General features: G+C 39.3%; 1 protein-coding gene across 2 annotated transcripts in view; it reads left to right on the forward strand.

The window, feature by feature from the left end:
* LOC118800425 (NIPA-like protein 2) overlaps window positions 1-20,441 on the forward strand; it is a 50,660-nt gene that overhangs the window by 13,729 nt on the left and 16,490 nt on the right. For both annotated transcript variants that reach the window (XM_036560634.1, XM_036560632.1), the window contains exons 5-11: window positions 10,195-10,254; window positions 11,933-12,054; window positions 12,678-12,774; window positions 12,872-13,010; window positions 13,165-13,253; window positions 17,426-17,489; window positions 18,393-18,487. In XM_036560634.1, the coding sequence (XP_036416527.1) occupies window positions 10,195-10,254; window positions 11,933-12,054; window positions 12,678-12,774; window positions 12,872-13,010; window positions 13,165-13,253; window positions 17,426-17,489; window positions 18,393-18,487 (666 nt within the window). The remainder of the gene's footprint in view (window positions 1-10,194; window positions 10,255-11,932; window positions 12,055-12,677; window positions 12,775-12,871; window positions 13,011-13,164; window positions 13,254-17,425; window positions 17,490-18,392; window positions 18,488-20,441) is intronic.

Genomic DNA, 20,441 nt, shown 5'->3' on the forward strand with positions numbered 1-20,441 from the left:
TTTTTGTTTTTCACACACCTATAGAATTAGCTTCTGTGCGGCCTGTGCTCTTTTTGTATCTAGTTTCCCTCCTCCCCCTAGCAACAGACTTCAAACTCTTTTAGAATGCGGCAGCTGTGTGATTATGGGTGCATCAATGTCACTTTTCCCTCCTTGTCTATTTCTCTCGGAGGAATTAATTCTACTCCTTTTTTAATGTAAATGGGCTTAATTCAGCAGTGAAACGAACAAGAGTTCTGGAATATTTACATCGAAAATCTGTCTCAATAGCTCTAATAAAGGAGACACACTTAAAACACTGTGATGTATTTCGCTTTCAAAATAAGTACTATAAGCTTGCTGTTTCTTCATCTGCTCCCAATAGAACTAAAGGTGTAGCGATACTGGTTGAATGGAGGCTGCCCTTATCCATTGACCACATGAGGAATGATGAAGAAGGTAGATTCGCTCTTATGAAAGTTAGATTGGGCACAGCCCGGCTAGTTTTGGCTTCTGTCTATTGCCCCAATGAGTCAGATAGGGGATTTTTAAATAGACTTTGTAATATTCTATTGGAGTTATCTGATTCTCACCTTTTGGTTGGTGGTGACTTTAATGCTGTGATGAATCCTAAGCTGGATAAATCTTGCCCTGATACTCATAGCCCTCTATCTTCCAGACTTCTGAATCAATTTGCTGAAGACCTTGATATTATTGATTTATGGTGTTTTAAAAATAATACACTTATAGAATATACATTTTATTCACATAGACATAAGTCTTATTCCAGGATCGATTATATTTTTGTTAGTCCTTCCCTTGTCTCAACAGAGGCCTCTATTACAATTTTGCCAATTTTACTGTCTGACCATTCAGCTGTGTTATGCAGTTTTCTCCTCCCTGAAATGATCAAGGCTCCCAGATGGCGCTTCAATAGCTCGCTTCTGACTAACTCAAAGTTTCTTATCTCACTTAAAGCTGAGTTACAGGTTTTCATATCTACTAACAAACCTAACAGTAGTAATCCACAGATGCTATGGGAGGCAACCAAGTGTTTTATTAGGGGTTTTTGTATATCATTCTCCTCCACTCTTTCTAAATTACAGAATCAGCACCTTAATGATTTAGAAAACAAGAATAAATCATTAGAAAATTTGCAAAAACAACGTTTTTCAGAAGATCAAATGGTCATCCTGAGGTCTTTAAAGGAAGAACATAAGCTCTTATCAATTTCCAAGGTTGAATTTATTTTGCATAGAACAAGACATAAGTATTACCTTGATGCAGAGAGGCCTAGCCATTTACTAGCTCTTAGATTAAAGGAATGTGAAACTAAGGCTTGCATCAATGGAGTTACGAAGGTATTAACAGGGTGTTCAAAGCATTTTATACCAATTTATACAAATCTGAAACAGTTTTTGATGCATCTCGATGTAAAAAAATTCTAAATGAGTTACAGCTTCCAGTTATTTCGCATTCGGATAAGGACCTCCTTGATGCCCCCCTGGAACTGGAGGAATTACACAAAGCTATAAAATGCCTCCAGAAGGGTAAATCACCAGGTCTGGATGGCTTACCACCTGAGTTGTATGTGGAACTTTGGGATTTAGTGGGTCCTCTTATACTGGATTCCTTTAATTTCGCTATTGATTCTGGGAGTTTTCATAGGGATCAGAAAACTGCATTAATATCGCTCTTGTTGAAAAAAGGAAAAGACCCGTTGCAATGTTCAAGCTACAGGCCTATTTCTCTTATTTGTAGCGACATCAAATTATTTGCTAAGGTTCTCTCTTTGCGGTTGGAAACTGTGGTACCTGCTTTAATAAGGGAAGACCAAACTGGGTTCATAAAGGGACGTCTTGCCTCAGATAATATCCGAAGATTATTTCATATTTTGGATGCTGCACCTACATTTGCTCGCTCTTGTGCGGTGCTTTCTTTGGACGCGGAGAAAGCCTTTGATAGGCTTGAGTGGAATTATATGTGGGCAGTCCTTGAACGTTTTGGGTTTGGTACAACGTTTATTTCAATGCTGTATGATTCTCCTGCAGCATCAGTATTAACCAACAAAGTAATTTCCCCTGCATTTCAGCTAGAGCGCGGGACTAGACAAGGGTGTCCAATCTCTCCCCATTTATTCTGTCTGTCTTTAGAACCTTTAGTGCAAGCTATTCGACAATCCTCAACATATCCTATTAAAATTCAAGGTCACAGCAACTTTATTTCGCTTTATGCCAATGATATTCTTCTGTTTTTAGACAACGTGGGTGTCTCCATTCAACTTGTAATGAAGGAATTTGATGTTTTCAATAGCATTTCAGGGTTCAAGATCAACTGGTTTAAATCAGTCTTAATGCCACTAAATAAACTGTGCAAAACCACTACTATTCCTTCAGTAATTCCAGTTAAGGATTCATTCACCTACCTTGGCATTGATATTTATCCTGATATCTATAAATCAGCCAGAGAAAACTTTATTGGTACACTAAGTAGGATCAAACGTGATATGGAAAGGTGGAATAGCCTTAAAGTGTCCCTCCAAGGTCGAATTGCAACAGTCAAGATGAATGTGCTGCCCCGGCTGAACTTCCTGTTCTTTATGCTACCACTCCCCCCTCCCCCAAAATATTTTGCTGATATTGATTCGATGGTTTCAAAATTTATATGGAATAATAGGCGTCCGAGAATTAAGTTAGTGACATTGCAGCTGCCAAAATCCTTGGGTGGCTTAGCTGTACCAAATTTTAAATTTTACTTTATGTCTTTTCACATAAGAGCATTGCGGTCCCGGCTTGACATAGAACCCAAAATCCCATGGAGGACTATTGAATCTTCTTTAGTAAGGCCACACTGATTACAAGATTTGTTATTTACAAGTACTGGTTCTAAAAATCTTGATTTGAAATTCGGCTGTATTGTTGCACATTCCCTCAAGGTCTGGACCCATACAGAAAGGCTCATGGGAGGCCCTTTCAAACTCTGTCATTCTACCCCATTATGGCACAATTACAATCTCTTAAGAGGGGCACAACCTTTTACTCAACCTTCTTGGTCTTCTAGGGGTGTTAATGTGTGTGGTGATCTTTATGACGATGGAGGTTTTCGCTCTTTTGAGACCTTAAGGATTACATTTTGTCTTCCAGCTTCTACTTACTTTGTGTATTTGCAATTAAGATCAGTGCTTAAAACCTATGGGGTTCCATGGGGCTTTCCTATAGCTGCTCATCCTATGGTGGATTGGATCCAACCATATATGCCCTCCAAAGGATGTGTAGCTAGGATCTATCGTAAGTTGATTGAAGTTACTATGAAACCTCTTTCAGTTACTGCATTATGGAACAGAGAGCTTGCTGCCTTAAATTATACTCCGGAATGGGGAACTATTTGGTCTAATCTTAACAGAACATCCAAAGATTTAGCACATCAACTTATTCATTTCAAGGTTATTCATAGAGCATACCTGACACCGTATAGAAGATTTAAAATGAAGCTCCAAACTACCCATTACTGTCATATATGTACTAACACCACTCCTGGTACATTTTTACATATGTTCTGGGAATGTCCCTTGGTTGAAAAATTCTGGAAATATTTCATTCAGTGTTGTCCGATTTACTGGAAATTGAATATAATTATGACCCATGGTTGTGTCTCTTGAATGACAACTCCAATATAGGGCTAAAGGTTATACAGAGTAAACTATTGTTTTCTGGATTTACTGCTGCTAAAAAGACAATCCTACAAAACTGGATTACCCCTGGACTTCACTTGGAATCATTCTGGGCTGTTAATTTACTTAACATAGCAAAACTTGAACGTACGGCTGCGCGACTTAACCATGCTAAGCACATGACTGTTGAAACATGGCAAACTTTTGTGTTACGTATGTTGGATTTCCTGCAAGGTATACGTTGAATATGGACATTTCATCCCTTATTTAATTTTGTGATGTTGTACCTATGATCATTGTTGCTGTCTATGTCTAAGGACATTACTTAAAAATACACTGTGGCATGCGCCCGCCCCCCGGGCCCCGACGATGACGGCCGCGAGAGCTGGCAGGAAGGCGGGCCCGAACACCCAGCGGCGACGAACCTCGGACAGGAGGGCAGGGAAGGAGCCGCGAGTGGGGAGGGGGCGGAGCGCAAAGCCCGAGTTCCGCCATGTGACCAAAGTGACGCGAGTTATGGCAGGAGGAGGACGACGACGACGACGACGACGGTGCCGGCAACAAGAGGCACGAGGGCAAGGAGCGAGTCCCGAGCTTACCAATTCTGTTACCAACATTGGCTATGTTTACATGCAAAGATTTTTGCCAATCCGATTGAATACAATCCGATTACAGATTCAGACTGAGGTGTTTATATGCACACTCTATTCAACGATTTGATGGAAAATCTTCGTTTACATGCTCACTACAAGTAATCCGATGCTAAATGACGCGCATGCGTGGAGTAGCGTTTAGAGTAAACGTTACCATGACAGCGAACATCACGTGAGGTCCAGTCCGCGTGAAATGAGTTTCCAGTTGGTGCGCTTGTGTTTTAATTGCTTTAAAATGATGTCAGACTCAGGAAAACGTGTTTCACATGTGCTTATAAAGTAAGCGGCGAGAGGAAGACGTCGTGTTCTGAGACTCATAAGCTGGACGTCCGTCCCACCGCCGTCTTTTAAAGCTCAGAGCATAAACTTCGTCTCCTCTGCAGACCCGTTTCTGCTCCGCCATGCTGAACGGTATAAACTTTCGCCATGACGCGACGCACATGCGCAGAACATACTTACACGTTCCGATTGGAATGTAATCGGATTCAGGCGTTTACATGGCTATTATTCTTCTATTTAACGGATTATTTAGAAGTTTACCCACCTCGTTCAATCGGATAGAAATTGTATTCCGAATGGCCTCAATCGGACTAGTCTATTCCGATTGAGGTGTTTACATGGACGTGTTCTATTCCGATTGAGCTATTAGTCGGATTATTAACGGATTATCAGGCTGCATGTAAACGTGGCTACTGTTACCAACTTTGTTTTCTTGTTGGCTCTAGCTGCACATCATTTGATTAGAAATATAGCGTAAAGTTACAAATGGAGCTGTAAAACACTACTTATGCAAGTGTTTGTTACTGATGAATAACAATGACACTATATTAAAATACATTTGAGTATATATATATATATATATATATATATATATATATATATATATATATATATATATAATTTATATTAATTGGCCTGAAGGCTTTGATAATGGCTTTTTTTTTAGTCACTAACAGTGACACTAACTGTAAGCACAAAAATAAAGAAAATAAGATCAGGGTCGGGATTTATGATTGGGTTTCATCACCTTGGACACTTTGTCTACACATATTTATTTACCAGGAGAATTTCACTGAGATATAACCTATTCTGCAAAGGATGTGTGTGTGTGTGTGTGTGTGTGTGTGTGTGTGTGTAAAAGTTCACCCAGAAGAATGCAGTGCAAAGTGAAATTAACCAGTCCAGCTAACGTGAATTGACTTTTTCACCAGGCAAGGTTTTGGTTTCACCAATTTAAAATATATAAAAAGATATAAAAAAAAGTCTAAATGTTAACTCTTATAGCAATAATGTGTTGCCAGTTCAATCGACTGTATAACAGAAATGTATAAAGTATGTATAAAGAATGGGATCAGAATGTGACAGCGTAGTGGAAACTTTTGAAACCAGAGCGACTCTACGCATTTGAAAAAGAAAATACTGGTAAAACAATTATATGACTGTGTAGCACGACATGGGCTACCCCGGGCTCAAGGAGGACGCTGGAGGCAGGAGAAGCGTTTGCAGCAGCCATATTTTATTCGCACACCAAATAAATACAAAGCAAACAAAACCAAATAATCAAAGCTATGCTGGCCACTTTTTAGTGGCTTAAGCTAGACTTTTCAGTCCTTTTTAAAGTAAGCTTTTCAGCTCTGTCCTCAGTCTGTTGTTGCTGCTGCTCGTCCCTCTCTCGCTCTGTTCCCTCTCAGAGCGAGAGAGGGACGAGCCAGATCAGCATCAGCTGGCTCTCATTAAGGCAGCGTGAGCACCACAGCCAAGAGGGAACAAGAGCTCGCTGCTCCGCCTCCTCATAAATGCCCCCAGCTGGCAGCTCGGCCGCCCGAGTAGAACGTGAGGTGTAGTGAAGCGGCCTCGCTGCGTAACGGGACGGGGCCCGGGCGGCGGAGCTCGGGACTCGCTCCTTGCCCTCGTGCCTCTTGTTGCCGGCACCGTCGTCCTCCTCCTCCAGCCGTTACTAGCCGTTCCCTCGGCTCCGTCCCCCATCCACTCGCGGCTCTCTACCCTCCGTCCTTGCCGAGGTTCGCCACCGCTCGATGTTCGGGCCCCTCTCTCGCAGCCGCCATCGGGGCCCGGGGGGCGGGCGCACGCCATATACTAAAACTGTACCTTGACTAAAATTAACGTCCTTATAGCAAAGCCTACCCACTCTGTGGTGGTTATTTCCAGTCATGGAAGACCAGGCTCCTAACTCTTTGAATGGGGAGAAACCTAAAAACTGAAAGCCAAATTACCAATTAAAAAACATGAAACATGAAAAACATGAAATCACTGCTGAAATCTAACAAAAACCCATAAATAGTTCATAGTATTTGGCTCAGCAGCACTACTGTGTTTTAAAAGCGCATGAACTGACACTGTGTTTGTATTAATACTAGCTCCTACTTTACAGGCCACAGGGAGATGCAAGGCTGTCTCAGACTTGTAAAGGAGCTGCTAAAGGCAAAGGTGCATTGTGCCACGCCAAGGGTGTGATCTGGGGGTAGGCGGAGCTCCTAGCTTGACATAAGTGAGGCTGGGGAAATGCCTATAGTCAAAAGTGAGGCAGATGACCTATTTGAAGGAGAACCCTTGGGCAGGGTGCACCGTGATGCCATTTTTCAGTGACTGATGAAAGCATTCGACAACACCTTTAGCCTGGGGGTAGTAAATAGCAGTGTGCCTGTGGCGGATGCCTTTATTAGCAAGTAGTAGACAGTGATTTCAGCAGAGACCAGCAGAGACCAGTTGAGTCCAGAAAGTCAATTATAGAGGTCACTGAATCAGCAGTGGTGAGTTTTGGTCATTTAGAGTGCACGTCATAGATGGTCACCAAAAATGTGGATCTTGTCACAGATATCCTGCTGCAGGTGTTCCCAAGGCTGAGATGGCCAGGCCAGCAGTTGTAAGGGGTGAGGGGAGCCGGGTGGCCCATCTTGCCAAACACAAGACAGGCAGAACAGTCCTTAACCAGGGCCTCAATGTCCCTATATATCCGCAGCCAGCAGACCAGGTCTTGGCAATGCTGCTTAAGCTTCACAATGCCTAATTAGCCCTCATGCACCATAGCCAAAACACACACAGGACACCGGGGACCACTGTGCAAAGCCCACACACCACACAAGCCCCAATCCAGCCGGGGAAAGCTCCTGTTTGACTTGGGAGAATCCAGCCAGCTTCTCTGAGATCTTTTGAGGCCGGCTGTCCCAGATGAAGGTGCAGAGATGAAAGAGAACTGGATTCCCTCAGCTCCCATAGTCAGACCATGGTCTGGAGAAGTGTGTATAGCATTTGGATAATGTCCTGTTCCCTACAGTCAGTGTCCCTGTGAGGGGCTGGGACAGAGTCAAAGCGAGAGAGTAGATCTGTATTATTTAATACAACCCCATTTCCAAAAAAGTTGGGACGCTGTGCAGAATGTAAATAAAAATAGAATGCAATGATATGTGTTGTTTATTAAATAGCAATGATGTGAAGATGATGAAGAAGTCTCCGCTGACACTGTCTTGCTTGTATAAGATGTTTATTACAAAGTAAAACAGTATCATATCAAGCACTATAAAGTACCTGAGAGGGGATCCGTGCCAATTCTGAAGTGTCCCCCCCAGAACAGTATAACCAACTGCTTACATAGGGTGGTTGTTGTCGAAAAAGGAAACAGAACATATGGTCCTTTTTAAAATGATCTCATCCATCTGGAACTAAGAGAGGAAGGGAGAGGAAGAGAGGGGGGCCCATTCCCTATGGCACCTTGACCCTTGGACCTTTGGACCAGGGGCCCCCTAACTTAAACATTCCAAACCTGCAAAGTCAGATAACACATGGAACTCCAGATACTACATATGCAAATCATGTAAACCATATTTTTGAAGGAAAAATACTACAAAGACAACATATCAAATGTTGAACCTGAGAAATTGTATTGCTTTTTAAAAATATGCGCATTTTGAATTTGATACCAACAACACTTCCAAAAACTTTGGCATGGGTGCATGTTTAACAATGTGTTTCATCACCTCTTCTTTTAACAACACTCTGTAAGTGTTTGGGAACCGAGAAGACCAATTGCTGTAGTTTTGAAAGTGAAATGTTTTCCCGTTCTTGTTTGATATAGGATTTCAGCTGCTCAACAGTTCGGGGGCTCATTTGTCGTGTTTTTCGTTTCATAACAATCCAAATGTTTTCAATGAGTGACAGGTCTGAACTGCAGGCAGGCCAGTTTAGCACCAGGGCTCTTTTAATACAGAGCAATGCTGTTGTAATACGTGCAGAATGTGGTTTGGCATTGTCTTGCTGAAATAAGTAAGGCCTCCCCTGAAAAAGATGTCATCTGGATGCCAGCATATGTTGCCAAAACATGTATGTATTGTTAAGCATTAATGGTACCTTCACAGGTGTGCACGTCACCCATGCCATGTGCGCTAATGCACCCTATACCATCATGAATACAGACTTTTGAACTGTGCACTGATAACAAGAGGCATTTATGCTCTTGTTAGCTTTGTCTGCCCTCGGGGAGATTAGTTTTGTTTAGTGTTCCTGAGCCATGTTCATTTGTTAAATTTAGGATATGTAGTGATATTTAGATTTGTACTTATATAGTCTGGAAAATGAGAATTAAAAACTTCTTTTGCTTTATTTAACAAGAAGTTTGTCTAGCAAAATTCAAGATTTCTAGCTTTAGTATTTGCATCAAAGCAATTTGAGTGTTGTTTCTAGAATGATCTTAGTGATTGTGGGAGTTGTCTGCAATCAGAGCCTCATTTGTAAATTTGTATAAGATCTTGGAAGTACGATGGCACATTTTGTGTTAAAGATGTTTATTCTTAAGGGTGGGACTATTATGACCCACAGTTGTACTAGCCTTTTTGTGTCTGTCTGTGGCCATATTGTGTTTTTTCTCTTGCATTGTTATTGCATTATGTGCAGGTCTGTGGGGCACCCTCCTGTATAAGAGGTCACCAACCCACTACCTGGAAGATGTTCAGGGCTCTTTTGGAAGTACACCTGTCCAGACCAGCCTGGCACTCTTCATTCCATTCTGTATTTTGCTTGTAAATTTCTCAAAAGCTTTGTTAGATTTTGTGAAACGTTGAACATTTGGGAGAAGAGCCATTTGTTTTCCTTAGCCTTTTTCTCCTGGTTTTAAAGTAGGGAGTTAAGGGAGCTTTTTGTGTTTTAGTTTCATTTGTCTTCAGGCTTAGTTCGTTTCTCTTAAAACCTTTGGTTGTTTTTGTTTATTATTTTAGTTTATCTATATTAGCTTATCCCTGAAGCTACACCTTCCCATCCAGCTTAGTCTCTTTTAACTCTTAAGAAAATTTAAATAAACCTGAGCAGTTTTCCGGTTTAAATGGAGTCCGGTGTTTGGTCTGGCGAGAGGTCTGGCGTGAGTGCCCACTCTAATTCTCTGTTACAGCCTGATCTCAGAACAGGTTATAACAGCAGCTGTAGTAGTGGCGTTCACCACAGTTAGCCCTGCAGCTACGAGGTATGTTTTGAAGAACTGTAACCAGCAGGTCCGTGGCGTGGAAGGCTCGCTAGGCAGAGTGAGAAAGGCTTCAAGTGGAACAAATATTGTGCTCTTAATGAGAACAAACTTAAAACCATCTTTGGCATTAACATTAGCTCCAACTTTACTAACCAACACCAGGCAAAACCAAGACAGTGTAATCAACACAGATCCTTCACATCAGGCATCACCAAACATCTTCAGCATAGCTGAACACAGGTGCATAATCTGTGTGCAAACATAGGAAACACATAAAAACACTACTATTTCCCAAAGTATCCACAATAACAATATTATGTATTGTGAAAACTGTGGTATACCTTATTGGCACATTCTAGTTTTCAGGGTCAAATTCACAAAATGTTAATAAGAGCTCCTTTGTTATCTTTTTTCTTTTTCAGCCAGTGCTATCATTTCTGTAGTGTTCCTTAAAGAAACTTTACGGGCCTCTGATCTTCTGGGTAAGTTCTGTTGGTTTTCTCTTATGTTTCATATTGTAGGTAAGAGAGGTCTTAAATGTGAGCAGTAAGTGAAATACTTAACTGTGGTTTAATCCCACGGCCTCAAGACATTAGGCTTGTTCGACTTAACACTGTGTGTCACCTGGCTTGGTACGGTGCATGCTGGTAAGTTTTTTGATTGAGTTGATTGACTTGCGAGAGCCCCTTCCCAAAATCCCTGAACAAACTGCTCTTTTGTTGACATAGATCGTATATAACAAATCATTTTTGTGTTGGTATGACTAACAAAAGATTAAGTACTGTGGAAGATTATGCAACAAAGGACTGGTACATACCTGTATAATCTTCTTTTAAGCCAACAAGAAGATTGAAATTCAAGATGTGTCCAGAATTGTTAGAAAACCAAACACACAACAATGTGTCCATGAGTCCAAACTAACTAAAGGATATAAATGCTATAAAGGATAAAAATTCCTTTCCAACTATCAGGGTACAGTGACATCAGCTCACATCTACAGAGGAATAAATGGATGGATAGGTGAAAATAACCATAACGCTAGATTAACCATGTTAGCTGGAGATGACGAAGCAGACTGCTAACAATAAACTAGTGGGCAAGAAGCTAAACACGCACACAGGCAAGCAGGGGGGTGTGCTGGGTCGTCATTGTCCATAGCAACATTGTAGACACTAGGAAGTATTTTACTAAAAAGTATTTTACTAAAAAAGCAAAAGAAAACTTACCTATATATTTCCTTTTATCTACAGCAGGTTTTGGGCAACGGGCTGCTAGCTTTACTGCTACTGAGTGCTGATTGGTTGGCGAGCGGAGCAGCTCATTGTTCACACTCACAGATGTCATGGATGTGCATAGGCACCTTTTAAACCTCCTATAACTCGCGTTCAAAAGTGCTCAAAAAAATAACAGCGGTGTTAAAACGTTTCATGCTATTCAGTGTTCAGGAAATGATTGTATTATTTTACATAAAAAATGTTTAAGCATTTATAAACTATGCTCCATTTTAACCAACACCAACTTGTTGAATAGAGCTTGTTGCATATTAAATTATGTCGTGTTTGTGGTTATTATTTTCAAATGTAAATTTAACTGAATTTGGATTTATGTTGTTATATAAATGCTATTTCTGATATGTGAATGCCGCAAGACAGCTAATGTGGGCTGCTGTCGGTAAAACTGTCCAGCTTGACAGCTTTCTTCTTGGCAACTGCAACTGCAACCCTTGCTGACCACCAAGGCGAGGCACAGTTTGTCTCGAACAAGCCCATTCCCAGCAAACATGGTTACACTGTGACAGTGTCGACAACCTATTATTTTGGTGCCCACAACATTGACATATAATTCCTGAGAAAGTTGTTACAACATTATCTAACAACATTCCAGGACATTGTGACAATGTAGTGGCAACATTGTCAGAATATTGTTACAACAAAAGTTCCATTATGTTGTGCATAGAACTCCATGGAATTTTGCTAAGTTGCTAATAGGTAGTCATAACACCATATGGCAGGGTTGCTTAATAGTGATATCCTTGTGACAACTTTGTTCAGACAACATAAACAGCATACATAAAAAAAAGACAACGTTTTGACAACGTTGTGTGTCTGGGTTAACTGTAGTCATAAATCATGTTTTGTGTTTTTTCTGCTCTGTCCACAGGGGGTGCTCTTGCTCTCACAGGCACATACCTACTGGTGACCTTTGCACCCCACTCTGCCCCTCACGTGACTGCCAACATGGTGGAGCGTTGTCTCATCAGCTGGCAGTTCCTTGCTTACTTTGTACGTCACAAACTGCATATAAATTTTATACTGCCACTGGTCTGTTTAGTCTTAATAAATCTGAGAAATTCAGAGATTTCATAATTATAATAAATCTTGATAAATCTCTTGGAAATTCAGCTTGGAAGAAAATTTCTAAAAACAGTGCAGAATGGAACAGACAAACCTGAAACAACATTGATACACTTCTGTTGTAAACATATACTCCTGGGTATGTTTATGTAATCGAAATTATCAGTGCAAAGTTATAAAATATAATAGTAATTTTTAAATTTATCCATGGTACAAAGATATTTATGGGAAACACATAAGCAAAAAAATTAAATGTAATAATGATAGAGGTAAAATATGACAGTAAAATATAATTTGTGAATGTTTTTTGTTGTTATTTTTTAGATGTTAGATATAATACTGCGAAATTGAAGATATAAAATCTCTGAATTATTCTGAGTTCTTCTCAGAATATAAGAGAGTGAAAGAGCACCACCTGCTGGATATTTTGCCTTATTGTATGCAGCACATCTGTGTGCATAACATTTCAACTTTTGCACTGCTGCAAATGTTTTTTGTTAATCTCTCTCTCTCTCTCTCTCTCTCTCTCTCTCTCTCTCTCTCTCCTTTAGCTTTTTGAAGTGGTCTTGTTTTGTATCCTGCTGTACCTGTATAAGTGCAGGAATCTGAATCATATTGTGATTGTGATGCTCTTGGTGGCTCTGCTTGGTAAGACTACACACCTCTTGCTGTATTTACATTACCTTAATCCATCACTGATTCATATACAGCATGATGTATAAGCCTGTGTGCATCTGTGTTGCAGCTTCTGTGACGGTGATCTCAGTGAAAGCTGTGTCTGGGATGCTCACAGAAACAATTCGTGGGAGCCACTTGCAGCTCACCTACCCAATCTTCTATATCATGTTCATTGTTATGGTAGCCTCCTGTGCCTTTCAGATTAAGTGAGTCTCCAGGATTTTTCATTAAATTCAAATTCTATTCTTGTTGATTTATGTGAATTGGAACATCAGAAAAACTGAAACAGTTCTAATTTACCAATTTTTTACCAGTTCATTTTTTTAATGTATTTATTTATTTAATTTTTTTTTTTTACAGATTTCTCAACGAGGCCATGAAGATGTTTGATGCTACAGAAATTGTTCCTATCAATTATGTCTTCTTCACAGCCAGTGCTGTAGTAGCAGGTACTGTACTGTTTGGCTTAATCTTTTGTGATGTACTGTCTGGAGTTTTAGTGAATAGAATTTGAATCTACAAAAACTACACTATGATGTCCAAGAAGCTGTATTTCAGCTATTACTCTGAATTCTACACTCAGAATATGATCATTGTTGTTGCTGGACTGTCTGTTTTTAAAACAACATAATGACAAAAATACAAAATTGGTCAGCTGACATCATGGGTACAGAAAAATGCAAAATAATAAACGCAGCATCTAGCGGCTAGTGTGGTTTACAGTTTTGCTGTTTTACCACAATTTCAGAAAGAACTCAGAGTTGGGACCTATCTCTATCTATCTATCTATAGTTAAGTGACCCTTATTAGTCCCACAGCGGGGAAATTTCACCTCTGCATTATAACCCGTCTGTGCAGTGAAACACCATATACACACTAGTGAACACACACACTAGGGGGCAGTGAGCACACTTGCCCAGAGCGGTGGGCAGCCGCTGGGGGTTAGGTGCCTTGCTCAAGGTCACAAGGCACAATATACATACATACATACATATACACACACACACACATACAGTGTAGGAATTACAACCATTCATATATAACGTCCCTGTACATTCATACATACAGTGCATCATTTTTAGGGGTTCAAAAGTAATTTGCTGCTGTTAACTCTTAATACGAAGTCCATAAAGCTGTTACTGCTGGTGAAGTAAGTCATCATTAGGCTGAAAAACCAAAACAAACCCATCAGAGAGATAACAAAAACATTAGGTGTTGCCCAGTGAACTATTTTGTACATTCTATAAAAGAAAGAATGCACTGGTGAGCTCAGAAACACCAAAAAGTTTGCAAGAGGTAGGTATATCTATGTTAAAGTCAACAATCAAAGAAAGACCCCACCAGAGTAAATATCTCAAGACGTAAACCATTTCCAAAACCTGTCATGTCATATATAGTAAGTTCAAAAGGATCATAAATCATTTATCTAAATATTTTACCTTCTTTTATCTTTTGCAGTATTGCATCTTTTATTGTATTTTTTGTGCCATACTATTAGTATATGTTGTCTATGACTATTTTTTGTTTCTGTTGGTTTGGGGTAACACTTTACAATACTGTTTTGTAGTTAATAAGTAACTAATCAGGGACTAAGCAGGAACGAATGAGTAGTGCTGCCTAATGCACTTAAGTAACTACTCTTAACTACCAAGGACTACTAGTTAACTACTCAGTAGGTAATAGTGAACTAATGATTTGGGTAGTTCACTATTAACTAAACAATAACTACTGAGTGTCATAGAGAATTACTTAGTAATTATGGTTTCTTAGAATAAATTACTGATCAATTCAACATTAATTGCTCAATAGCTGAGTCTTACAAGGTTCCTGGTGAACTGACAACTGATGTAGTGTATTCCAACCCTTCTAACAGTAGTGAAATACACTACACATTGTGCAGTCTCTATAATATAATGGATTATATCCTCCTTTTCTATTCACAGAAACAGGTATCCTCAGAGAAGGCTGGGGCCATTACACCACACTGTACTGACTGATGTCCCTCATGTGTGTTTTGATCATCTTCATATTTGGCAGTGTGAACCAATTGTCGTTACATCTTCCCATTGAACAGTATCGGTCTGTGGCTCTAAATACGGTTAGCTAACTGAAAAAAATGTGGAATGGGTTTGTAAGCATTCTATGTCGAACATTTCTGTGTAGAAATGCGAATGGAATGGTTTCGCCCTGCAGTGGAAAAGAAGCCAAATTACTTCATAGGTTTATGTGAAACATTTTATCATAAGTGGCCTTGGGTCCACACATGGGCAAGGCCACGCTCTAGTGACAACAGGGGGGCAAACTCTCCGTAGAAGAAAAAGATTTGCATGCTCATTGGTTAAAGCTGCTAAGGCTACGCTAGTCACTTTCTCATATGTTATTCATTGCAGTACCTGACAAGCGACCTGTGTGTTGCTGAGTCTTGAATGGAAAAATGATCAAGGAGGATCATCGCAACTCTTTACAGGCAGAAACACAGGGCAGTTGGCAGCAAGTATTATTAGGCCTAATTTGCACATACTACCTCTGCTAATGTGAGTGTAGGGGCAGCATGAGTAAAACAGCTCACATGCACTGGCCATTTCATTCATATAGTGTTTGTGCTGCGGATTGGTGCAGCAAGAAAGTTACACCAACATCTCCAATTGGAAAAGTAGTTAATTCAGATATTTTCCTCAATAAAAAGAGCACTGTAAATTTGTTTACCCTCAGCAGCATTCTCACTTTTGATTGGGTGATGCTTTCAAGCCTGGTGAACGACCCAGGAAATCTGTGTGCAGCATGGCATGTTAACTAGTATTTCATTTGATAGCGTTCATGAATTCATGAATTTTTGTTTTTTTTTAAGTTTTATTTTTTATATATGTTTCATTTTCATTGCTTTTCATGTGTTATTTCAGTGTAATTTTCTGTGTGGTGTGTGCAGAACATGGAAAAATCAGCTGCCCATTTCTCCAAATACTGCAATGTTTCAGTGCTGTGTCTGGGATGCTCTGCTGCCCTGCCTGCACAGCCTGCTTGAATGTACTGACCTGTTAACCTGAGCGCTGAAATGAAAATCAAGATGTTTCATGTCCCTCATGTCATGCAGTGGTAGTATGTGTGAATCAGCCCTTAGGCCAAATAAAAACGCAAAATAAATGAAAAAGAAAACTAAGAGAAGGACAGAGGACTTTAAAGTGAGGCCAAGGCTGCTTGTAGTGTCAAATACTTTATTATTTGTCAGGCATTGTCGACAAATACATACATGTCGACATTGATATTTTACAAAAAATTATTAATATAGGACAAGGTACAATGATAATTTGGCACCATCAGACATGCTAATAGCATTTCCACTACATACTGAGTGAACATGAGAGATTAGTCGTCCATGCGACTATAGTCTCCATTCTGTAGTACTTAGTATTGATGTAATAGTGCAAGGTCCTTATCAGGAGAAATAAATAATTCGCTAGGCTTCCTGTCAGTGTGACACATTTTCAGTAACATTAACTTCAACTGCAGGTCAGAAATAGCTTGATCTCAAACATACATTATGTAGCGATGATCTGTGAGTTGATCTATGGTAGCTTTCATTGTTACTTGAATAGATAACTGTTACTGTCTAAACTGGTTATGACAACAGTCGTATCTGTTTTTGACAACCAAGAATTGAGAAAAAAGCATTTCTTATAGTTAGCAGAAACCTGCCTTTGAGTCCGATACTGATAACACAGCCATACACTTTTGATCCACTATCAAATAAGGAGAGGGCGATTGCCTCTCCACACCACCAGGGGCAGTATAGATGCTCTGAATTACCCACACTGATAAGTGTCAATATACAGTCCCAAGAACACTGCCATACTGGCTGTTTTGTAAGTAAAATCGCATATTGCTGCTTTAATATTATGCTTGTTCAATTTGTGATTATTATTCATTCTTCCAAATATGACTGAAGCACTGTCCCTGGAAAAAAACAACAACACGCTTTGAAGTGGAATCTTATAGAACGCTACCAAAAGAGGGGAAGTTGTTATAGCTGCAAAGTGGTGACCAACTCCATGTTATTGCCTATGGATTAGAATGGGATGTCATAAAAGCTCCTGTGGGTGTAATGTGTAGATGTCCCAATACTTTTGTCCACAGTGTATTTAAGGATAGTCAGATGACGGCATTTTGAAACCTCCATGACAAAACTGCTAAAGTTGCAAATTAAAGCACTAATCAGTACTGTAGAAGTTTGCCCTGGAGCTGCCATTCAGGTTTGAGTTAAGCTGTGCTGTGTGCTGTCAGTAGCTAGCACTATCTGGCCTCTTTGTCCCTGGAAGGGAATGGATTAAGGTCTCTCTAAGCTAATCAGTTGTCTCCATGGTTATATGGTAGAGTCAAGCGACTAATACAAGCAACTAATATTGTTCCCTCTGAGTGAACTGATGTTTTCAGCATAGTTTGAAAAGTTTGCAGTGGCAATACCATATAGGAGATGTATATTAGTCTTCATCTTTTCACATCTAGTATTGTATCATGCAATATTTCACATAAGTGAAATTTCAGGTAAGTGAGAGAAAATGTAAAAAAGCATAAATTATTAGAATTACAACTGCCCCTTAACTTGATTATGTTCATTTCTTTGCAGGAATTTTGTTCTATGAGGAGTTCTATGGTTTATCACTGATATACATCATCATGTTTGTGTTTGGGTAAGTGCTGCATTCAGTAGTGGCCTGTGACTGTTAGAGCTAGGCCTTCATATTGCCTTCATGTAACAGACATATAACCATATGTTTTACCTTGTAGCAGTTTTACAGTGACTCTTTAGGTAGAGAGCCTTGGTATAGAGCTGCCGTTGCTGTTTTCCATTTCTAAAAACCCACTGATTAGGCTGCCACTCGTTTTTACAGTCAGTGATGTATGTAGGACTTGCAGAAGGCCTGTGATGTTTTCTCTCATGAAATTGGTCCCACCTATTAGAAATCAAAACATGATTGATTGATTCTTCCGTCACTTCATAATTATGCTAATATTTTGTAATGCATTAGGGATTCTATTCAGCTTTTTAAGTCCTAACCAATAGTTTGCTTAGCTATAAGAACCTAGATACCACAGAGAAAACAATTCCTGATGGGCCATTTTTCCATCGGATATTTCAAGAATGTAAACTTTTTTGTTTCCATCTAATACTTAACAATGAAACAAGAGTAATGCTGTAATATTTGTAGCTTTGAAATACAAGATTGAGTGTATTGAATAAAAATGACATACCTATATTTTTTAGTTCTCAGAAATCATACCTACATTTTTTAGTTTTCAGAAGTCATCTTCCTGCTTTATGAATCACAATCAATGTGAATTCCCACATCTCACACTACTCCCTCTGTGTGTATAGGCAGGGAGTAACTTATAAATCATTGCTGTCTGAACAAAAACTTTTACCTCCAAATTGGTAAATCCTAATGAATGTTAATGTTACAAGAGCTTACTTTTTTGATAGAAAATAACAAAAACAGAAATATAAGATTTTGTCTCAATAGCACTGAAATGCATTTTGTTTATTGGCTATGAAAAGCTTTACTTTTGTTTACTGTGACTGTGTTTCTTTTCAGGTGTTTGTTAGCATTTGCAGGAGTGTTTCTGATTGCAAGAACCCGACCCAAAATCAAAATGGACAGAGTGTTCTTCTCTATGGGCCCAATTCCAAGTATGTGTATATGTATCTGTGTGTGTGTGTGTGTGTGTGTTTGTATTTTACAAACAAAGTGATCCAACATTATACATAATTGGTGAGCAAAAGTATTGAAACCTTAAGAATTATCAGATTGATATAGGGAATAATTAGGGTCAGGAAGTTCAATAAACTGGTGTGAGTGTGGCTGACCCTGCCCTACCTAAAAAGCAACAATCACCATCAAAGTCTGGTCTTTACTACACACATTTCTTAGTGCATGCCATGTCTCAGTCAAAGGAGATTTCTGAGGACCTCAGAAAAAATTGGCCGATGCTCATTAGGCTGAAAGAAGTTCCTAAACAATTTCTGATGAGTGTGGAGTGTCAGACAGTACAAGTGGAGGAAATTCAACACCACTGTTACCCTTCCCAGGAGTGGTCATCCAACAAAAATGAATCCAAGAGTATGGCATATAATATTTTGGGAGATCACAAAAAACCCAAGGTAACATCTAAAGATCTGCAGGCCTCTTTTATAGTGGCTAATGCCAGTGTTCATGAATTCAACATCAGATAAAAACTTAAAAATAATAGTATGTAAGGAATGTTATGTGTTGAATATAGCAAAAAAAGATCTTTATGGCTTAAATGAGAACTGTTTGGCAAAAACCAAACACAGCATTCCAGCATAAGAACTTCATACCAACTGTGAATTACAGTGGTGGCAGTATCACGGTTTGGGGCTGTTTTGCTGCTACTGGACCAGGACAGCTTGCCATTATTTGATTGGGCTATGAATTTTGGATTCTACAGGAGAGTATGAGATCTACAGAAGAAAAGAACCTCAACAGAAGCTGTGACCTACAAAATGATAACAACCCTAAAAACACCAGTAAGTCTTCGAAAAATAGCTGAATGGCTGTTGCATTTTGGAATGACTGAGCCAAAACCCAGTAATCCAATACAAATGTTGCGGCAGGACCTAAGACATGGCGTTCATGTAAGAAAACCTTGAGTTGAAGCAGTCCTGTAAGAAGGAATGGGCCAAGATTCAATGTGCAGGGAACTGGTTGAAGTCATTGCTGCTCAAGGGGTCACACCAGTTACTGAAACTTTTTCCAACAAAGACATTTAATGTTGGATCAATTTGCTCAATCAACAAAAAAAACTGTGTAATTGTTTGTGTTGTTTTTATTGTTATATCTGGTCATATTTAGGTCACATAATGCTAAAAAGTCACGAACTTTCAAGCAGCACTCTATGTATTTTATTATTTTATATAAATATATTATTATTATTTATATATATATATATATATAATATATATATATATATATATATATGGGCGTCACTAGACCAGTTTTAATCCCCTTCACAATAAAAGTACAATATTAGTTCAAAGTGATCTATAGCTTATTCCCATTTATTATTCAACCATGCCATGTTCCTCTAATGCAGCGCTGCTTGTGTTGCCAGAAATGTAACATAATGTGAAAAAGTGGAACCCGGCTCGTCCAATCACGTCAGACCTTGTAAACTGTAAGCCAATCATATCAGACCTGGGGAAGGGTCCCTGGTTTTATTCATTCTGCCAGCAGCCGCTGAAGTTGTGGCAGGATTTTAGCTAAAAGCTTACTAAAGTAAACATTAGACCTTACGAAATCTATAATATACAGAGTGAAACAGTAAGTAGTTACAGAGTGAAGATACCCTTTTGTAGCAAATTATGGTGAGTACAGCTGTCAGGTTTTTACTCGGTTGCTTGTTAGCTAGCTAGCTAACTTTAGGTTTAAATGATACGCATAGAAAAGTGGTTAGGCTAACACTAACATTAGCTAGCCAGCTGTCAAGCCAACTGGTTTAAGAATTTGACGAAACTTCATAGTGAGAGTGAGAGTGTGAAGGGCAACAGAGATAGAAATAACATTATTGACAAATCTTTATATTCTTTGTTCTTACATTTTTCTTCAGTATTTGGAAACAGTGAC

Source organism: Colossoma macropomum, unplaced genomic scaffold, assembly GCF_904425465.1.
Source record: "Colossoma macropomum unplaced genomic scaffold, Colossoma_macropomum, whole genome shotgun sequence".
Taxonomy (NCBI): domain Eukaryota; kingdom Metazoa; phylum Chordata; class Actinopteri; order Characiformes; family Serrasalmidae; genus Colossoma; species Colossoma macropomum.